The 22,264-nt window shown below is 41.3% G+C and overlaps 1 protein-coding gene across 2 annotated transcripts in view; it reads left to right on the plus strand.

Moving 5' to 3' along the window:
- LOC128980922 (proline-rich protein 5-like) overlaps nt 1-22,264 on the plus strand; it is a 166,083-nt gene that overhangs the window by 140,787 nt on the left and 3,032 nt on the right. For both annotated transcript variants that reach the window (XM_054399518.1, XM_054399520.1), the window contains 3 exons: nt 16,224-16,301; nt 16,975-17,103; nt 18,640-18,743. In XM_054399518.1, the coding sequence (XP_054255493.1) occupies nt 16,224-16,301; nt 16,975-17,103; nt 18,640-18,743 (311 nt within the window). The remainder of the gene's footprint in view (nt 1-16,223; nt 16,302-16,974; nt 17,104-18,639; nt 18,744-22,264) is intronic.

Raw genomic sequence — 22,264 nt, forward strand, 5'->3', positions numbered from 1 at the left:
GTTGTGAAACAATCACACTTCTTATATATATTCAAGTTATCTTAATAGGCAAATACCTCTTCCTCACTAATCACAGGAGTCAAGAGAGCTAAAATGAGGGTGAATGTGCACTAACACCATTACTTCTTGCAGCTGTTATTTTTTAAAAATTGAGTGAAAATTTAGTCACTAAAATGTTAATTGATTTAAACTTTTCGCTGTGCTTAGAAAGAGAGCTTTGCATATCTTGCCCTTCCTTGAACCTGTTAAAAACTTCTAGAGAGATCAAAGGTTTATGCCCATAGTATTGTGGTGGTGACTGCTAACTAGTAATTCTTACACTGATCTGACACAAAACCCCCTCTGTGTCTTGCTTTTGTTCTTTCTGAGTGTTTTATCTCATCACTGTCGCACCAGTTGCAGACTTTTCCCTCTCAACAATTGCTGAGTTCAACTCAAATACCCACAGTTCTCTGAAGCAGCAATGCCAGCTGCACAGTACAGTACAAATCTTAGCTCTCATGGTTATGATAAAAGAAAAGGTTGGCTCAACTTTGTCATTGAAGAATTTCTCTTAGATGAAATGTTTGTAATTCTGAAAGCATTAATCATCCTTGGGTTGTCTCCAAACTTCATCTTTTTTGGCTAAAAATTCTTCTATTCAGTGCAGCGTCAGCACAGTTTATAAAAGATGGTCTCTGAGGAAATGTAGTGATATTTCTGGACAAAGCCCTTGTCCTACTTTGTGTCCATACCCAAGTCAGTGGCATGGCAGTGCTGGCCACCAATAGGCAATCCAGCCCACGCACTTGCTAGCCAGACTGTCTCGGTTTTTCCCTAGCTCTCTATCCTTCTGTGCTTCCAGGAAAAAAAGGCAGGGGAGCTTTCAATGTTGATCTTTCCCATCCAAACCCAGGTTTGCTCAGAGCTGTCATATTCCCTATCATAGGGAGATCTCTACAAACCAGATTTCTAAGGAGAGATGGCTTGTCAGGTAGAGTGTTTTCTGACATTCTCAGCCAGCTGATGCTTGAAAGCCAAATACCTGCCATGCCAAGGCTGCTAAACAGTAGGTGATAGACATGCATTTTTTTGCACTTGATTAAAAGTGTGCAGGTATCTGTTGTACCTGCTGTCTGCTATGATTTTAACTCTCTCTCTGAAACTGGAATATCTCACTCCTGCTATCAACTCCAACGAGTGTCGGTTCCTGTACTGACAGCGCCGGGAGGCTGACTGGCAGCGTTCTTTGCACTCCAGACGCAGCCATGTGCACAGTGAAAGCTTCAGTTCATCGTCCGGAAGTGACAAAAATTCACTGTCACTACCCTGTTCCATTTACCTTTGGCATAGTTTCCAGCCTTGCAGAATTAGCAGGGAGTGGGTTTTGGTTTTCACCCTAGGTTGCTACATTTTCCCATCTATGTACCTAAAAGCAGTTTCTGAAACTCTGACTTAGCTCATAAAAGCTTCTGCAAAACCGTGCTTTGTTCACAGGGTTAAGAAGTTTTGGAAGACCAGAGACCCTGTGACACTCATTGAGTCCATTGCATAGCCCTGAGACTTGAACAGATCTGATGCAGGAGCTGTGGTGGTATTCAAATTAGGCACTAGTCTGCAATAGTATGCTACCAGGCTAAGGAAACTTCCAATCTCTAAAGTTCACCCATCCTTTTTCATCTTAATGACTCCAATCCCTTTGACAGGTTGCTTCACAACATTTTTTTTTGCCTCCTTGATCTTTAAATTTTCTGCCTCAGTTTCAGACAACACTGTTTGCAGAAGTGTTGTTTCCAGTGTGGAGGCATCCTTATCTGTACAAATGAGCCAAAACTCCTCTTCTTGAACCGAGTTACTGAGTGGGCTCTGACAGCAGCAAGCACATCCTCATCCCCAACAACCAAATTAATCTTATAATAGTGAGTGTGGGTTTCTTCCTCATATGTTTATCCAACTGCATATTTAGATAGCTATATCTGAGCAAGCTGATTCTCTCTGAATCCAGTTAGTAAGTCTCTCCCATACTTAACAGAGACTAAAGAATTTGCTGTAAGCAGAGATTCCTCTACATCTGTTCATGAGCTCTGTAATGGCTGATGCCTCAGTCACTATTAGAATAAATTTCTTAAGAGGAAGGACAGGTTTAATGTAGCATATTTGTGAATAGATTTTCATAGTATTCAGCAAACCAAAGGAGACTTTTTCTGTCCTCAACGTCAAAACCACAATCTATTCAACTGTCAGGTTTATAAATGGAAGGCTTGACTTGCACAAAATAAGAAGCTGGGTTTTGGGGTTTTTTTGTGCATGCACTATGTTATCTCTACCATGTCATGAGAAATTGCCTTCTTAATTAAACATTCACTCTCTTGTCAGAACAATTCATAATTGTTTCTAATCCGGTGTCGTTCCTTTGGTGGTAATGATCTTGATGCTTTATTCACAGGTTTATTTTTCCAAGAAGCCAAACTTACACCACAGGGTAGTAATTTTCTTTCTCTTGTTCATAGATCCCCACATGTCTTCAGCAACCTATTTTGTCCTGAAGTGAGGCACTAAGTGGGAGCTGCCGCTTCTAGCCAACATTTTTAGTAACCAGGGCCATGCCATGCTATGTAATGCTGTGCTATGGAGGCTTCGTCTTTATGTGCGAGGTTTCCATAACACTCAGGGACAGAAGTGTGAGAGTGGTTGAAGCTGCTGGTGCTGCCAGCAGAAAAGCAGATTACAGATCAGTTACAAGGTGTCATGATAAACTAAAGGCTAGGTGGTATGTGGCTGGTGGTTTAGTTCAGTTGTATTGGTACAATTCACCATGCTCTCTCATCTCTCAGTGTGAGCAGCAATGTCTTGCCACAGATCTGCAGCCCAGATAGGCTTTCCTTTTCTCTGCCATCCATTCTTTTTCCAGTCTTTTAGCCAACCCCACAAGGAATTGGCTACTATCCATGAGTTGGTGTAGAGATAAAGCTTTGGCCATCTCTCACGTTCAGCTACATCAAGAGCTAGCTGGACAGCTTTTACCTCTGCAAATTGACTGGAAAAAGAGTGCTTGAACTTCATGAGAAGAGAAATTAAAGACAGTCTTAAAACCATCACATCTCAGTTTTTAAACACTGACCCACAGTTTGAGTGTGCTAACTGATGCACATTAAAACAAAACTACATGGCAAGATTCGTATTTTCTTTGCACCTGGAGGTCAGAAGGCATCTTTTAAGGGAACTTTTATTTGATTCTTTATGCAGGTGATGTAAACCACACTGTTCAGACCTGCATGAAGATGTCAGATAGGTTACAAAGAACAGGAGTGTTCTCCAAGCCTATCTCAAATACACAGTCATTTGTACTCGTCTTATGCAAAATACCCATTTGAAATATGTGGGTAGGATTACTACTTTTAAAGTATTTTAGAGAATATCCTCAAAGGTATAAGCTACACGTTTGTGTTTTAAACAAGTTATAACCAAAGCTATTTAGTCTTGAGAAGACAGAAGGGATCTCATCAATGTGTATAAATATCTGAGGGGTGGGTGTCAAGTGGAGGGGCCAGGCTCCTTTCGGTGGTTCACAGTGATAAGCAACAACAGCTTCAAACTTGAACATAGAAGATTTCACCTCAACATGAGGAGAAACTTCTTTATAGTGAGGGTGACAGAGCACTGGAACAAGCTGTCCATGGGGATTGTGGAGTCTCCTTGTCTGGAGACTTTCAAAACCCACCTGGATGCATTCCTGTGCAGACTACCCTAAGCGATCCTGCTTTGTCAGGGGGATTGGACCCGATGATCTCTGATGCACTGTGATACTGTGAAAGCTAAACTGCTGGTATTACAATCAAAATTTCAAGAAGAAGAAGAAGAATCAAGAAGGTTGGAAGAGACCTCAAGGATCATCGAGTCCAACCTGTCACCCTACACCTCATGCCTATCTAAACCATGTCACCAAGTGCCACGTCCCATCCCCTCTTGAACACCTCCAGGGATGGTGACTCCACCACCTCCCTGGGCAGCACATTCCAATGGCCAACCACTCTCTCTGTGAAGAACTTTCTCCTCACCTCCAGCCTTTCCAAGGTTTAATAAACATTTTTGCTCTCAAAAGTGGCCAAATAAGGAAACAGCTACCAAAAAAATAGAGAACTGATTACTACAGAGACCACGTGAGATCAGCAGCAGCTCAGAAGTGATGGAACAATGAATTCACAGTGAAGGAACCACACTACAGAATCAGAAAGCAGGAAAGATTACTGTTCCCTGTAGAAACATTATCCCACAGTAGGCCCCATTGCTGAGTCTTTGTCTCTTACGTCATCTCTTTTGTTGGCTGGAAGTGCTTTACAGCACAGTTTTTTGTTTGATGTTGTCCCATGGTACCACAGGAGGGTCCTAGGCAATGACTAAGACCTCTAAATGAAACGGTAATAACAAAGTTTATGATGAACAACTACAGCTGTCCTTTATCTGTTCAATAGCAGAAGCAGTGGTAAATGGTGATTAATCTTTCATCCTCATTCCATCCATGAAACACAACAAATCTTGCTGATGGAGAAAGTTTTTGGTTCCATTTTTTGATGTGAATGAATACATCCTGCTGCTGATAGTCAGAATGGGTAAAGACGGATGGTTATGCATTCTGAATACGTTTGGATTGCTGCAGCTTAGTGAGTTTGCCTCCTGGCCTCTGGTTCTTGTGATCAATCAAATATCTTTTAAAAATGCAACACTGGGAAGGCTTGACAATGGCCATGTAAACATTTCTGAGTACTTGGCTCTTTTGTTTTTTGTGAGTGTATTTACCTAGGGTTCATGGGGATGAAATAAATCCCAAGACTGGTTTGTGTGCCATCAAATCAAAGTGAACCTTGTAATAAGCGCAGTTTGTGGTTTTGGTGCTCAGGCACTGTAAACAAATTATATTCAGGGGAGCTAAATGTAAACTGAGAATATTCATTCATAAATCAAAGGCTAGAGTCTGTGCCATTCATAACTACAAGGACACAAATACACTTTGGGTTCTGGGGAGGATGCACAGTTCTACACTGTTGTTGTTCAGCTTTTCAGTAGGTCTGTAACTGTCCCTTCTCTTCCCTTCTGCCCTTCATTTGCTTCGTGCAGTGCACAGCATTTTTACAGACTGCAGGCATCACACTGACTTGTTCTGTATTCACTGCACAGAGTAGAAGGGAAAGGAAAGCTGTGCAATCTTCTCCTCAGAGTTGTACTGTATTCTACCTTGATTTGTCTTAAGCATAAAAATTCACAACTGCACCACTTTGGATGTTTAAGACATTGGAGATTTGGACATGGAAGATGGACAATTGAAATATGCTATGAACCTAAAATATGCTATAAATTAGAAATAAATCAGTTCTATTTTTTAAAAAGGGAATATTACTAGAATCAGTTCATCTGCAAGGAGAAGTCTAAATCAGTTGTATTAAAGAGAATGAAAACTGCTTCCTAATCAGAATGGACACTTCCTGAGACTTGGCAGGACTCGAGTTAAAAGAAACATTTCCAAACTCAATTTGGGACAGAAGGAATTCAGATGCTCACTCTTTGCTGTTTCTCCTCTGAAAGCAGACAAATTAACAAAGGTTTTTGATGCCAGCAACCCTCAAATCAAGGATGATGGAAAGAAAGAGTATAATTTTCTCATCTCTCTTCCTCTGACAAGTTTGCAGCAATGTGACAGCACGTGTTGCTTTAATTTATCAGTTTTGATTTTGCTGTGTCTTTCCTGTGGGACAGCTGATCGGGGGAGTAGAAGGGGGTTAAATATTAGCAACAGTTTATGAATTCGGAATGTGACATAGTTGTGTCATTGCACTGTGAAATTTTGTCTACTGTGGTAAAAGCCAGCTTATTTCAGTGTGGAATGAAGTGCCTGCTGTTTTCCTTTATGGTTACTGACATTTAAATAATTACTCACTGAAGTTCTCAATCGCAGAATCGCTTTTCATTGAGTACAGATGGCTCCTTCGCTAGTCACATCCCTAAGATTTTTCTATATAGCACTTAATTTTTAAAGTAAACTTTTGTTCTTTCTGTTTAGTGCAGGGTAACAAAGGTTTACTGATCTCTATATCTCTATACCTACCTATCTATCTATCTATCTTTTTCTGGGAAGGGGCAGTTTGCACTGAGTTATCTCAACAGAGACTCTGTAGCATTGATAAAAGACCTGAGTGACGTGCAGCTGCATGTTTATCAGAACTGGAAAGCCCAGGCTAGCTGCTTCTGTCAGTCATTCCCTAGCAGTGTTCTCTCAAGTACTGCTACTACCGGGGTTGGTATTTTGTATGAAGCGTGTTACCTGTGCTATTAATGACAGAAGAGTTCAATTTATGCACCAAAACAAAAATATGGCTCTTTAAAGAGACAGCTGACACAAGTCATGCTATAAACATGACTTGATTGATTGATTGATTGATTGACAACTAAAAGAAGTTATGTAGGTTACTTAAGACATATTTTTAAAAGCGTAAAACTGGATGCTTCGAGCTGCAATGGCCAGAACTGTCTTCAGCCAGTTTTGTTTCCTTGTCCCTGTAGCTGCTGACATGTATTTTATCTGGAGGGAAAAGAAAAAAAAAAAAAAAAAAAGACAAAATTATTAATCTAATTTTAGTGTGGGCACCATGTCTTGGCTTAATTATGGTAGTTCCAAGAACAGGGAATTTTTCTTCTAGTGTCTGAAAAGGAAGAGAAGAGTTTGGAGAAAGTGTTTCTTAACTGTGTACAAGGCTACCTGTTTATCCACCATGGTGAGATCCCAAGCAAAGGGCGTCAGGTCCTTTACCTTTCCCATCCTTTATTCTAGCTGGGGGCATATGCTAATGCAGGTCAGGTTATGTGACATGGGAAACACCACTGTTAAAATCTTATTTTCACATAGCTTTCCCCTGCCCTGCTTAAACACAGAAAGCACAAAGAGCAATTGCCATCCTTCTCAATTCGTGTGCATCTGTGTCGGTGTGAGCTGAAATTCCCCCCCCACCAACAATAACCAGGCTAGCTCAGTCTGGAAGCAAATGAAAAGCTGTATTTACAAGCAGAGTCTAAAATCTACAATGAAATGCAATGAATATGTACAAATATACAAAATTCACAACATTCACAAATATATACAATCAACAGAAAAGCACAACCGATCTCCCTTTGCTTCCCCCCAAGGGGACCCTCCCAAAGGGGCCTCCCTCTCCCAGGAGCTTCCCCCCCCAGACCCCCCTGGACAGAGAAGCAGAGTTAGTTAAGCAGAAAGCTGTTAACTTAGCTGCCAAGGTCAGTACGTGTTATCTTCAGCCAGAAGAGAAGAAGAAACAGCAGCCAGACAGCCCAGCAACTGCCCCCACAGCCAAACGCAGAATGTGCCGAATGCCTACTTTGTTTTGGGTAATAGTTCTTAAACATTTCTATCTATCCAATGGAAGTGTTTAGAACAATCGTTATTTTGCTTTCTTACACCCAATAGTGACTTATTTACATTCTTTCACTTTCTCTGTACTGAACTTTGCAAGGAAAAATTAAAAAGACAGTTTCAAACCATCACAGTCCACCCCTTCTAAACAATTCCATTGGCTGCTACTATCATTTATCTAATCTAAAATAATATCTACAACAATAGGTGAATAAAGACCATAGTCCATTCCAGCTATTTGAGATGTAGATGATTCAAAAGAGTCAAATCACAGGAAAAACAGCAAACAGCTTGTTTCCTTGCAGATGGAGTGGAGAAAGGAACAGGGACTCTCAGGTGACTCAGGGCTCTCAGGGTTCGTGCACCGTAGATCTCATGAACTCTCCTCTTGGGCGTGATGCTGTATCTGCACAACACTCTGAATTTAACCTCTCTCAGCCAAAGTTAGATTTCTTTGTGGAATACACTGAATTTCACCATTTTCTTGCATCACCCAATAGGTGTGACCAGGACCTTCAGCAGAAACCACCCCTCGGACAGGTTTGGCCTCTCCTGAAGGAGAAAATACCCAAACAGTTTTGCCTAACAGATTCTTTTCTCTGATAACAGGAACTCTATCACCTTCTTCCTTTCGCAACAAATCTGATTGGGCAGGTCCAGCTCGATTCACTGAACCTCTACTATTCACCAACCAGGTTGCTTGTGCTAAATGTTTCTCCCAGTTTTTCAAAGATCCACCCCCCATGGCTTTGAGAGTGGTTTTCAGCAAACCGTTGTAGCGTTCGATCTTCCCTGCAGCTGGTGCATAGTAGGGAATGTGGAATATCCACTCGATGCCGTGCTCTTTGGCCCAGTTTTTTACAAGATTGTTCTTGAAGTGAGTTCCATTGTCTGACTCAATCCTCTCTGGAGTTCCGTGTCTCCACAGGATTTGTCTCTCCAGGCCAAGAATGGTGTTACGTGCAGTTGCATGAGGAACTGGATAAGTTTCCAGCCATCCAGTGCTCGCCTCTACCATAGTCAGCACATACTGCTTACCAGATCGAGAACGAGGTAGAGTGATGTAGTCAATCTGCCAGGCTTCACCATACTTGTACTTGGACCATCGGTCACCGTACCACAAGGGCTTGATCCGCTTTGCCTGCTTAATAGCAGCACAAATGTCACAGTCATGGATGACTTGTGTGATAGCATCCATGGAAATGTCAATGGATCTGTCACGAGCCCATCGGTAGGTTGCATCTCTGCCTTGATGTCCTGACGAGTCATGGGCCCACCGAGCTAAGAACAGCTCACCTCGGTGTTTCCAGTCAAGATCAGGATCAGGATCAGAGTTTGTGTCCACCTGGGAAACTCTTGCAGCTAGATCTGCCTGATGGTTGTGTTGTTGTTCCTCAGTAGCTTTGCTCTTAGGAATGTGAGCATCGATGTGTCTCACTTTCACTGGGATTCTCTCAATGCGAGCAGCAATGTCTTGCCACAGATCTGCAGCCCAGATTGGCTTTCCTTTCCTCTGCCAGCCATTCTTCTTCCAGTCTTTCAGCCAACCCCACAAGGCATTGGCTACCATCCACGAGTCGGTGTAGAGATAAAGCTTTGGCCATCTCTCACGTTCAGCTACGTTAAGAGCTAGCTGGACAGCTTTTACCTCTGCGAATTGACTGGATTCTCCTTCTCCATCTCTCGCTTCTGCAACTCTGCGCGTTGGACTCCACACTGCAGATTTCCACCTCCGCTTGTTCCCAACAAGACGACAGGAACCGTCTGTGAACAAAGCATATCTCTTTTCATCATCAGACAGATCACTGTAAGGAGGAGCTTCCTCAGCACGAGTTACTCTCTCCTCTGGAGGTTTAGCACAGCTTGTGCCTTCTGGCCAGTTTGTGATCACCTCCACCAAACCAGGCCTTTCGAGATTTCCCATTCGAGCTCTCTGTGTTATCAGAGCCATCCACTTAGACCAGGTAGCATCTGTTGCATGATGTGGTGAAGAACCTTTGCCTTTGAACATCCAATTCAGAACTGGCAATCTAGGAGCTAGAAGAAGTTGTGACTCAGTTCCAATCACTTCAGAAGCAGCTTTCACTCCTTCATAAGCAGCTAAAATCTCTTTCTCTGTTGGAGTGTAGTTTGCCTCTGAGCCTCTGTAGCCACGACCCCAGAAACCAAGAGGACGTCCTCGTGTCTCCCCTGGAGCTCTTTGCCATAAGCACCAGGTTGGACCATTGTCACTCGCGGCCGTGTACAGAATGTTCTTAATGTCTGGACCAGTTCGGACAGGTCCCAGACCCATCGCTTGGACTACCTCTCGCTTGATCTGGTCAAAGGCTGCTTGTTGCTCAGGACCCCATTGGAAACTGTTTCTCTTTCGAGTCACATCATAGAGAGGTTTCACAATCTGACTGTATCCAGGAATGTGCAGTCTCCAAAATCCCACTATGCCTAAGAAACGCAGAGTTTCTTTCTTGTTGATGGGATTTGCCATGGTGGAGACTCTGTTTATCACATCCATTGGGATGTGACGGCGACCGTCTTGCCACCGCACTCCCAGAAACTGGATTTCTCTGGCAGGTCCTTTCACCTTGTCTCGCTTGATAGCGAAACCAGCTTGCAAGAGAATGTCAAGGATTTTATTACCTTTCTCGAAGACTTCTTCAGCAGTCTCACCCCAGACGATGATGTCATCGATGAACTGAATGTGTTCTGGAGCTCCACCTTTCTCCAAAGCATCATGGATCACTGCATGGCAGATGGTTGAACTGTGAATCCACCCCTGGGGCAAACGATTGAATGTGTACTGAATGCCTCTCCAGGTGAAAGCAAACTGAGGCCTGCATTCCTCTGCTATGGGAATAGAGAAGAAAGCATTAGCAATGTCTATGGTAGCATACCATTTGGCCTGCTTGGATTCCAGCTCATATTGGAGTTCCATCATGTCTGGTACAGCTGCACTCATGGGTGGAGTTACTTCATTCAAGGCACGGAAATCAACTGTCAGACGCCACTCTCCATTCTGCTTTCTCACAGGCCAGATTGGACTGTTGAAAGGTGAATGAGTTTTGCTGATGACCTTCTGACTCTCCAACTGACGAATCAAGTTTTGAATGGGCACCAAAGAGTCACGGTTGGTTCTGTATTGTCTGTGATGCACAGTTTGAGAAGCAACCGGCAGCTTTACATCCTCTATCTCATGTTGTCCCACAACTGCAGATTCATCTGAAAGCTCAGGTCTAATGGACAACTTCAATTTTCCTCCATCAATTTCTACAGTTGCTATTCCAAAAGCCCATTTGTAACCCTTAGGGTCTTTAAAACGCCCTTCTCTCAGAAAGTCAATTCCCAAAATACAAGGTGCATTAGGACCTGTTACAATAGTATGTTTCTTCCACTGCTTCCCAGTTAAACTTATATCAACCTCTATCTTAAACAACTCTTGAGATCCACCAGTGACTCCCTGAATAGTTATAGATTCTCCCCCTTGATAATTTGATGGTATTATGGTGCACTGAGCTCCTGTGTCAACCAAGGCCCTGTACTTCTGAAATTTTGAAGTGCCAGGCCACTGGATGTACACATCCCAATAGATTCTGTTATCTCCATTATCCCTTACCTCCCCCTGGCGGAAGGCAGGGCACCCCTAATGGTGGGGATTACCTCCACATGTACAGCCGGCACAATGTCCAGCACCAGAATTAGGATCACTGTTGGAGCTATCAGAGTTGTTCTGGGAAACTGAGGAAGCGACAGCTACCCTCCTGGTATTGCTACCTCGGGATCTGCCCCTCTGCAGCTCCCGTAACCTCTTGAAAAGATCAGAAGTTGGTTGACCATCCCATCTGTTCATGTTCTCACCAAACTGATCACGCAGAGTTATCCAGATACTGCCACGTGATTGCCTCTGCTGTCTGTTTTGGTTTGACCTATTCTGGAATGGCCTCCTTGGAGCACGTCTGTTCCTAACAGCTGAAACTTGTATCCATCTGGAGGAAGAGGAATTAGAATCATCCCCCTTCATCAAGTTGGATATGGAGGTTTTAAGTTCCTCCTTCAGCTCTTTCATGCAATTCTTCATTTCTCCAGACAGAGTTTCAATGGCTGAAACCAAAGAAGTACGTGCAAGACTATCCTCCAATTGCCTCATTTGGTCAGTGAAATGGCCAACAGTAGGAGGTGCTCCACCATAATTTCTTGCCACAATCCTGCTTGCCAGAATAGTAGCATAATTAGGAGGAGCAAGCTTAATGAGCTTTTTGGCAAGGCCTGTTCCAACAGGAATTTCATCAGGATTCAGAGTCTTATGATCTCCATACATTACTTCTCTCACAGCAAACTCTCTCAGACGCTTGATTCCCTCAGCTATTGTGGTCCAAGGCTTAGGGTTCCATGGTAAATCATCTCTGCTGGGGTACCTCAGCGAGACTGCCAGTAGGAGGCGTGCCCACAGAGAAGCTTTACCAATGCACTTGCCTAGATGCCTGTCTATGCCTGTATCCTTTGAGAGCATCCCCAACTGAGAGGCCGACTTGTCGCCTACCACCAATGCTGGGGCTCCCATATCAAAACACCTGGCTAGCCAAGACAGGACTGGCTCATTATCTCCTCTGATGTAATCCTTCCTCACATGTCTAATTTCCTGTCTGGGTGCATTAGCTGACTGTATGTCATCCTCATCCTCATCATCATCATCATCATCCTGAGGTCGCTGTCCCCATAATCCTATTTTAATCCTCCGTTGAATTTCTTTGAGTTCAGAGGCACTACCAGCAGTTGCTAATCTACTAGGGTCTACATCCTGACCTACATTTCCATCATCCATGTGGGGTCTCAAGAGGTCTACCAGAGTTTTAAGGCTAACCCTCTCTTCCTCATCAGAAGGATCTTTCTTAAGAGAGGGACCCTGAGTAGAAGGACCCTCATCTCCATCTGCACCATCTCCTGCAGCATCTGCATCTCCTCCTGCAGCTCCTTTGCGCTTTCTGGTGATAGTGGCAACCAAATTTACTGGCTTGGTTTTCACATTCACAGCAGAGTTGGAAGAGCAAGTAGCCTTATGTCTTTCTTGATACAGTGCTATCAGTAGCCATATGATTATTCCAAGAAGCAACAAATTTAAGATTAAGGCTAGTACAAGATATCTAGGGTACCACTGGTTCCAAAGACCCTCTGTAGTTGTAAGAGGAGTAACAAACTCATATGTGTCTGCTAGCAGATCCATAGTTGAGTTACCATAGCTTCTTAGCCCAATAAGACCATAACAGAATTCACCAACATTCAGTAACTTGTTCTTAACCCAAAGAAACGACTTATATGCCACATATCTCACAATCTTGTCTATCATGCAAGAAATGGCCCATCTGTAAACAATCACACTGATAATAGATGAAATAGAATGACTCAGAATCCAAAACAGCTTCATTTTGCTTCCTAATCTGAGCAGAAATAAATCAAACAAGCAATCGAGCCCCAGTTGGAGCGCCAAAAATAAAAAGTGTGTCGGTGTGAGCTGAAATTCCCCCCCCACCAACAATAACCAGGCTAGCTCAGTCTGGAAGCAAATGAAAAGCTGTATTTACAAGCAGAGTCTAAAATCTACAATGAAATGCAATGAATATGTACAAATATACAAAATTCACAACATTCACAAATATATACAATCAACAGAAAAGCACAACCGATCTCCCTTTGCTTCCCCCCAAGGGGACCCTCCCAAAGGGGCCTCCCTCTCCCAGGAGCTTCCCCCCCAGACCCCCCGGGACAGAGAAGCAGAGTTAGTTAAGCAGAAAGCTGTTAACTTAGCTGCCAAGGTCAGTACGTGTTATCTTCAGCCAGAAGAGAAGAAGAAACAGCAGCCAGACAGCCCAGCAACTGCCCCCACAGCCGAACGCAGAATGTGCCGAATGCCTACTTTGTTTTGGGTAATAGTTCTTAAACATTTCTATCTATCCAATGGAAGTGTTTAGAACAATCGTTATTTTGCTTTCTTACACGCAATAGTGACTTATTTACATTCTTTCACTTTCTCTGTACTGAACTTTGCAAGGAAAAATTAAAAAGACAGTTTCAAACCATCACAGCATCACAGAAGTAGGAAAAATGTGTTGCAAGAGGGCTGCCTCTGTGCCCAGACTCATCATTTCTGCCCCTCAATAGCACAGCTGCTGTTGGTTCATGTTTCTGTTTACCAAAGTTGTGAACCCTGCTTTATTTTAAAATTGCTATAATGTGTTATTTTCTGGTCCAAACATCTTATGCAAAAAATATGTCATTCTTTTGCTGTTGCAGTTGTTTTGCTTTAGGAGAATGCAGAACTAATGCTCTAACCTACCTTTAATTAGTGTCAAGTCATTTGAATAGGTTTCCCACAAACATAGGAAGGACTGGAGATACCTGCTTTGGTAGCTGGCTTGTTGCCACCTGTGATCAAACAAGTTGCTGTCTATCGATTCAGTTTCAGCTGACTTGGTAAATGAATTCAGGAATAAGCACAGATAACTTCAATATCCCAGATTTCTGCAGATGAGGATAAAGATTGCTTCCTCACCCCCCTGCAAAACGCCATCCACCAAGACCTTAGTGTTACATGGCATTACAGTAGCATTGATGGGATGCAGGACCAGACAAGTACAGCTGCTGTCTACACTACAGATTAATGTCTTTAATTAGACTCTTGATAGCTTAGCCAATAAAGGCATAAACATGTTAAAAATTGATATTTATTACATTGTCGTTTGTACAGTGAAATTCACATCATATGATAGCAGTAACCATTAAACCAATTCCTCCAAACTCTATTGCAAGCATTTATGATGTCCGTTCTCTGAAAGATTTGTTTCTAGTCCACTGACAGCCAATATAAAAATTCCACAGATTCTCAGGAAATTATTGTATTTCTTGTTTGCAGAGGGCAGTGCCTTGATGAGCAAGATATTCACAGCTGCCACTTCCAAAACCGTGTCCTTAGTTGGGTTGTGCTATAAATCTAATAGAACAGTTTTACTGTGGTGATATTATTTGCTAGAACTTTATTCAGCTGAACATGACCTGGTCAGGAATAAAGCAAGCAATCAAATAGGTCATAATTGCTCTCCATTTGGTTCCTTTAGTAAAGATGCATGTCCCTCGTATATTGTGGTTTGAGATATCAATATGCCTTCCAGAACTGAGAGCATGGGCAAAAGTTTTAATATTCAACCTGGAATTTAACAAACAAGTGCATCAATTCTTAGAAAGTTACTAGGAACTGTATCCATCTAAACTCCAGCTGGCCTCCTAAATCTAGTCAGTGAAGCACTTTCAAGGAGAGCTTGGGCTGCTTCACAAAAGCCTCTGAATCATGTCCTCTTCAGTAGCACATTATCAATTCTTTTAGTGTACTGTTCCAAAGTCATACGAAGAATACTCAATGCTGCTCTGTAAGGAATGAATTCGTTAAGGATTTTTGTATTAATTTGCTAATTTTTCACATCTGAAATACGCATGCAGCCTGGGTGAGCGTAGCAAGAATGACTCATCTTTCATTAATATGTGACTCAAAATTATTCTGGAACACCAGAGAGATTCTTGATCATGCAAATTAGATGCATCTGTTCTTTAGTTGAAATACAGAAACGTTGATTTCAGTCTGCCTACTTACCTTGCTTGAAAGATAAGCATTAAAAAAAAGAAGAAAGTCAAGGCAATCTTCCACACTTACATAAACATGCAGCAGTCCCTCCAAGTCAGCAGGTGGTCTGCCACTGTTCTCAAAATGTCAACAATTTTATGTGTGGGCAGACTAGTGTAGGCTAATATTTTAGGTTACTCTGCTTCCAGTAGGAATCTCCAATTCAGACTACACGTGGGCCAAATTGCATTACCTGCTGGCTGGAAAGAAAGAGGGAAGGAAATGAGGATTTTTACCAAACTCAAAAGCAAGAAGTACCACAAGTCTCAAGTAAAGCAGCATTTCTTGTCCCCATCCTGGTTTAAATAATAATTCAGATAAATAACTTGCCTTGAAAGTTGTGGTCCAAATTAGATCATTGATTGGATGCATTTTATTGACATTTTTCCTCTGTAGCTGAAGTCAGGTTTCAGTTACTCCACAACATAAAAGCAAATTAGATAGATACCTTTCAGGAGATTTATGATAAATATTTCAGAAGTGCCTCAAGACTAGACTCAGGTATTCCAAATACTATTGGCAGGCAGAGTGTTATGTCCCACTGACATCCAGAAAGAGGTGGAAGGAGCAATGGTCTGCATTGAAACCACCTTTAGGCTGAAGAGGCCAGCATCCCTGCAACAGTAAAAAATAGGCTCCTCCATCCAAAGATCCTGTGAATTGTTCCCCAGCCTAATGAATCCTGCCTCACCCACTGACAGAAGAGGAAGTTCAGTGAATCTTTGCAAATGCACTCTTTAGCTTGCTAAAGGTTCAAGGCATTTAAAAGGAGAATAGCAGATTTACAGGCACCATTTGTGGGTGCACTCAGTGTGAGTGGGTACATAAGCAGCCTGCTGGAAGTAAATCTCCTGCTTCTATGTCATTAGGTGCAATTGAATACTACTTTTAAAGAAAAATTACACTTTGCAAGACTCTCTAAAACACTCAAGGAAAGGTAGTAGTAGTTCTGTGAGACACGTTAAGAAAGTGCTGTAGGCAGTGTTGCAACATTATTTGATTGTACATTCTTTTCTCAAGGATTTTATTTCCAAAAATGAGTGTATCAAGTGGATTTGGTCCCAAACCTTCTGCCTTTGTTCTGTTTTCACTTAGACCTGTAGAGAAAAACAAGAGAGTGACAGCTTTTACAGATGAGACCTGCACTAATTGTTTTTTCAGGACTACAAGTAGAGGGCCTCTTCAGAAGGTCAGCCAGCATCCAGACTATCAAAGATGTTCAGAAACTCTACAATCAGGGTAAGCTGTTGTCATAGCATTGCCCGTAACAGTGTGAGGGCTTTGTTGATCTTGCTTTTGTTTGTGAAGCAGAAATACAAGCTTTCTTATAATTACTTAATCATAGAACCATTTGTAACATAAAATAATAAGAGTACTAGTACAGAAACCTCAAGGGTAGCAACAGGCACTTAATGCTTACAGAATGGCAAGTGTTCAGCTGGTGTCAGACCAGAGCTTATAAAATTTGTAGCTGGTAATGAATGATAAGGTTTGAGTCAAAAATGGCCTGTTTTTTTCATAAATATTTGTATTACCTCTATGTGCTTTATTATAGTTATGAGGTACAATGCCTCTGTGTCATTTTTCCTCTGGTGCTTTTTCCATGGTGATGGCAAAGAAATAGAATTTTACCTAACAATTTATGAAACGTACTGACGCCATTTAGAAAGTCACTGATTCCCCTATGAAATCATTTTATGAAATACCTTCCTGGGGAGACTCTCTTATCCCAAGACTAATGAAATTCCATGAAAAATAAAATTTAAAAAAAAATGCCAGGAGTTAGCAGCAGCAGAAATCCAAGAAATTTTCTGTCCAAAAGTAGTGTGAAACAGTTTTTAAGCAGAAGTTTTAATAAGAAGTAAAACATAGGATTAAACACTGGGTTTTTTTCTTCTTTTTCTGCTTATAGGAAAGTCTGTGAATTTTGATGATTATCATGATATCCATGTCCCTGCTGTTATCCTAAAGACTTTCCTTAGGGAACTCCCGCAGCCATTACTAACATTTGAATGTTATGATCATATCCTTGGGATCACCAGTGAGTATAAAGAAGTTTTAGAAAAATTTATACAGCAAGTTAACTGGACGTGGCTAATTCATGGTCACTACTTTTTCCTAACTATGATGCAGTTATGGGTATAAAATATTAGTAGTGCTTCATTGTAGTCAGGAATGGACAGCCTCATAATCTGTACCTGAGCAAAGTTGTCAGAATTACTGAGACACTCTCTGCATTTTACATAGTTTACTGATTTCTCTATATATCCTACTGTATTATTAAGAACTAAATCACACTTCTCACTCTCTGGGCTGCGTTCTATGTCATGGCACAGCACTGAGTCAGTCTCAGTGATACCACTTACATCAAGGCAGCTTTAGTTTTAGCAGCACCATTGGCAGATTTGTGGGAACTAAATGTAGCTGATCGTTTGTACGCTTCTTTCCTTTCTCCCCCCCCCCATTTATTTTTGTAGGGAGGAGATTGTTTTTATTGGAACTGTTCCTATGGGCTAACATACTGGGGAAGAAAGGCTCTAAAGCCATTAGAAGACATTGATTGTCTGGAGTTTTTGCAATACCTGAAATTATGAATTATGCAACTTTAATTATGTGGTCTTTGTCAGGAACTAGGAGGTTATAGTACTGGCAAGACAACTTCCTAATAAATGGGAGGTGAATATCTGAGATCCCAGAATATCTGAGATTTAATACCCAGTACTTGTAGAGACTGGTATTTCGCCATCCAGGCTATAGTCCATCTAACAGGAAACCAGTAGAGCTTCCAGTAACAAGTCACAGGCACACATTTTTTCAAAACTTGATTTTTGAGGAAATTATAGATATCTGTATGGATACAGTAATGGAGTATGGTTTCCACGAGAGTCTGTTAGCATATCTCTGGTAACCACGGACTGATGCTGTTGCAAAATGTAGATTATCATCACTATCATGACTGTTGCTGTGAGGTAGGTCACTAAATAATTCAGACTGGGGATAAATCTCAGTTGCTAAATGTCTGTAAAGTGTAGAAGTACAAGAAGTTTACTGTACCTTTTGCCCAGCTGTGTAAATGAGTTCATCTCTAGAAAATTCTTACCCGGCCAAGTGGCCGTCTTACAAACTTTTATCAAGACAGAAGAGTTTCCTACAGAATCACAAAAGTGTTTTTAAAGTTAGTAGAGTGCTAAAAGAATATTTTGGGCCAAACTGTGTCTTAGCAAGAATAAAATCAGAGCATATAAAATAGATGTCTGGATTCAGTGTGTGGAGAGATAATGAAATTCAAATCAAGACCTTTTGAAAATCTTCCCCTGCAAAGAAATTATTTAGGCTATTTCACTGAATCAAGAAAATACTATTCAAGTTATCTTAGCCAGCTATATGATAATACAAAATATGACAGGGACATTCAGAAAGTTAGCCCTAACTACTACTGTGGTCATGAAGGTTAGTAGAGCTGAATTTTCTGCTCAGTTTTACAGGTGGATGTCTGAAGTAATTCCAGCCAGGTATAAATGTTATTTCTTGGTGACATTTTGAAGTTTTGGAGTTAACACTGACTTTGACATTGCAGGTGTGGAGAGCAGTTTACGAGTTACCAGATGTAAACAAATCATTCAAGGACTTCCTGAACACAATTATGCTGTTCTGAAATATTTAATATGCTTTCTCCATATGGTGAGTATAGGCAAAATTTCCAAAATCATGACATTTTCCTTTTCCTTTCTAAATCTGTTCTTTTAGTTAAACATTTCATGTCTCCACAGACAACGAAATGGAATAGTTTAGTATGGTGAGGTGGTTGTGCAGTAAATTAGTGTCATTTGAGAAAATATTAACGAGCTTGAGAACAACATCAGCAAAATATTTTATATTAAATCTTTTAAAATGTCATTTTCCTGCTTTTCATTCTTTAGTTTGGTATAGTTAAATGAAAAACCTTAAATGTTCCATTTTGCAAGAATTTGTGGTTGCTTCAGGATAAAAGAAATCATATGTCTTTTTGTCAGACTTCCTGATTTGCTGATTCTTTTCAATCCATTTTGGAAACCCCACAAGTGTGAGGGTTTGGGAACATCCATTACAAATACTACAGTTAGCCTAATGGAATGTTTTGGTTGTGAGTTTTATGTGCAGGTAAAGACAGTAATAGTGTAAGTTTCCCTTCCTTCTGCCTTATCCAGTGCCTTGTCTTTTCCAGATTACATATTTCAAACCCAGGTGGGCATTATAGTGATGCTGACACCTAAAGAAATTGATCTAGCCTTCAGAAATCCTAAGATTCCCACCAAAGCAGTTGCATATATGGAATGATGCTGATTTTCACCAGTGAAGGAATTAGCCCTCTGTAACTGTTCTTGTTTGACGTGTTCTAGCCAGCAGCACATTTCAGAAACAAGTACATTTAATCCCTTTTTCTATCAAAGCACTAGAGAAAAGCAAGATTAAAGGAAACACATTGACGCAACCTTCACTCAGACAGCACTTGCCAGGTTCTTGTAATACCCACACGGTCGTTTACTGTTACTCAGCTAAACTCTAATGCTATTAAGAAAATCCTCCTATCATTTGCTGTTATTTTAGCAATTGATATCTCTTCCTCAGTGTTATGAATCGTGTAAGTGACTTTGTTCCAACAATAGATGCACCATCTCAACACACTTCTTAAGAGCTGAGCACCTGAAGTGTTAATGAGGTGTGCAAAAGTACTGCATAGTGTTTTCTGTAATTGGGCAACTGAACATAGCTTTATTTTTGAGTATGCCTTGTTAGGTAAAGCACAGAGTCAAGTTGATGCTAGCTCTCAGATCTGCAATTTTTGCTGATCCGTGGCTTTTCATCTTTAATGTCTCAGGATGTATTTGCATTTGGAAAGGTCAAGGGAACATAAAACCATCTAAGAGCTAGGGATTTCTATTCACTGCAGATTGGTGTGCTGCACAAGGTGCTATAGTTCAAACTTTTATAGAGTTCTCTACCAATAATCCATTTTTTTACCTGCAAGCATCAACCTTCTTACATGTAAGAGGCAATTTAATTCTTCCATGAGCTCAGCCTTGAGTAGTGCAAGAGGTACTCATGGTAATTTCTTGAATTGGGATGAACTGTAATCACTAGATACAGGTTTTGAACACACCAGGATTGATAAGGCTTGTGGAAGGAGTCTCGACCCCCTTACTTAATGAAACAGCTCCTTATAGTCCAAGGGTGCTACGGGTGCAATTCCTGCAGAAGTGAAAGATTTGAATTTCAAAAATAGGTCCCAATCCTTTAACCTTAGATTAGCAGTGATTTTGGCAGTAATGAGCCCAGTGTGCTGTGAAAGGTATAAGCTGTCCATCTTCAATTTTCAGTGTTATTTGGCCACTGGGAGGGATTGTCAGGGTCCCCTTGGAGTTGCTGTGAACTGAGGTCCCTTGGCAGAATTGGGCAGCCAGGAGCAAGAGGGAAAACAAATACTGTTTTCATCAGTCTGTCCCTGAATTATGTATGTAAAGAATGTCTGTGCTTGCTCAACTGATCTCACAAGAAATGACTGTGCTCAAACAAGTGTTTTCGTTCCACAAGCCGTGTGTTGCACATGCAGTGGAATGTATCTATGAATGCACATACAAACTTAACGGGCTAGAGAATTCTTCTTGCAGACTGCTTGGCAAAGGACACTGATGACAGGAGTGACCTAGTTCTGAAGTCAGAAACCATTAATAGAGATTATAGTTGTAGTTTTCTGTGACAATCAGTAAAGTTTGCAAAAGCAATAATATCATCTAGATTGTGTTTTTATAACCATGTCTTTGGGTTTGGCACCAGCTGAAACAGTCCCCTCTCTGTACTTACACCCTTTCCCTCTCTGCTGCTTACTTCTGGCCTTACAGTCAGTCATGCCTGATGCAGGGGAAGGGAGGCTGACTTGGCTGAAAGAACCCTTGCAAAAACCTGCTAAATTACAAAACGTCAGTGTGGGGCCAACTAGAAAAAGCAGGCCAGGATTTAGGGCCCATGAGCTATGCTTCAGATCTGTAACTGAAGCAGTAAAGTTAAAGCGAGTATAAGCTGGAAAAAAAATGCTCTGAATTAATGTTTTGTCTCAATTGCTTATCCAGTTGAAAATGTCTTTAGCACCAGCAGAGCTTGGGGGTGCCTGGAGATGATGGGACATGTTAGGAGGGATTAGAGGATTAAGCCTTGATACAGGCAGTTTGCACATCTGAAAGGTAGCTGAGAGTGGGGAGATAAAAACTTTTATTTCCAGCAAGTTTGTTGGGAGTGTTTTAATATCTGTTCATTTTATTCTGAAAATGTTTTGTGCAGTTCCTTTCAATGTTGTGGGTAAGAAACCAAAAAGATGGTGATGACCTTATAATTTTTTAATGTGGTGGTAATTTGCTGTTTCAGCCCTCTGTACATCACTGTTGAAGTTCATTACATAGTGTAGCTGGCTGGCTATCCATGAGGATTCTGGGCTGTAAGCATGTGGAAACCCAAAAATCATCCCAATTTTGATGGGGAGAGCTGGGATAGTGAAGATGTGTATTTTGCATTTGATGTGGCACTAATCTCCAGTGTTTATTCACGGTGATGAGTTTTGCAGTGTTACAAGTTTTATCTTTCTAGAGGGTTTCCTCTCAATATAGACTGTCATTGCTGAATGATTTATTTACTTTTATGCATGTTCCAGTGGAAAGGAGCCGTGCAGTTCTTTGTTGTGATAAATTTCTGTGGTGTTCAAATAGTTTCTTCAAAAATACAATCTAGGTCCTTGAAGAATTGTCTTTTATTAGCCTGTCAAATTGACAAAGTCAGTATATTTTGACTTAAACAGAAGTGATGGCTACTGACTTCTGGGGGGAACCAAAGAAGGAGTTGAGGGCATTAGTCCAATTGCTAAAGATGTAATTTGTGTTTTGTAAATAGAATGTAGCTTTGGAGCACAGTTGTTTAGAGGGGTAGCGTGTAAAGGGTTTAGCCGACTGCATGCTGCCTGTACATGGTCTAGTGATGGAAGAAAACATCAGCTGTGATAATGATGTTTTAGGTGAGGTGGATATGTTCATGTCATTTGGAAAGGAAATCTGTCATTGGAGTAGTGAAGGTAGTGAAGTAGGTCTGAGGCCTGATTCCCTCAGGGAGGGATAAAGCCATCAGCATTGGTGTGACAAGGCTTCCTTGCTTGAAGCTCTCAGCAAAAATTGTTGTAC

The sequence above is a fragment of the Indicator indicator genome, chromosome 3, assembly GCF_027791375.1.
Source record: "Indicator indicator isolate 239-I01 chromosome 3, UM_Iind_1.1, whole genome shotgun sequence".
Classification (NCBI taxonomy): Eukaryota; Metazoa; Chordata; class Aves; order Piciformes; family Indicatoridae; genus Indicator; species Indicator indicator.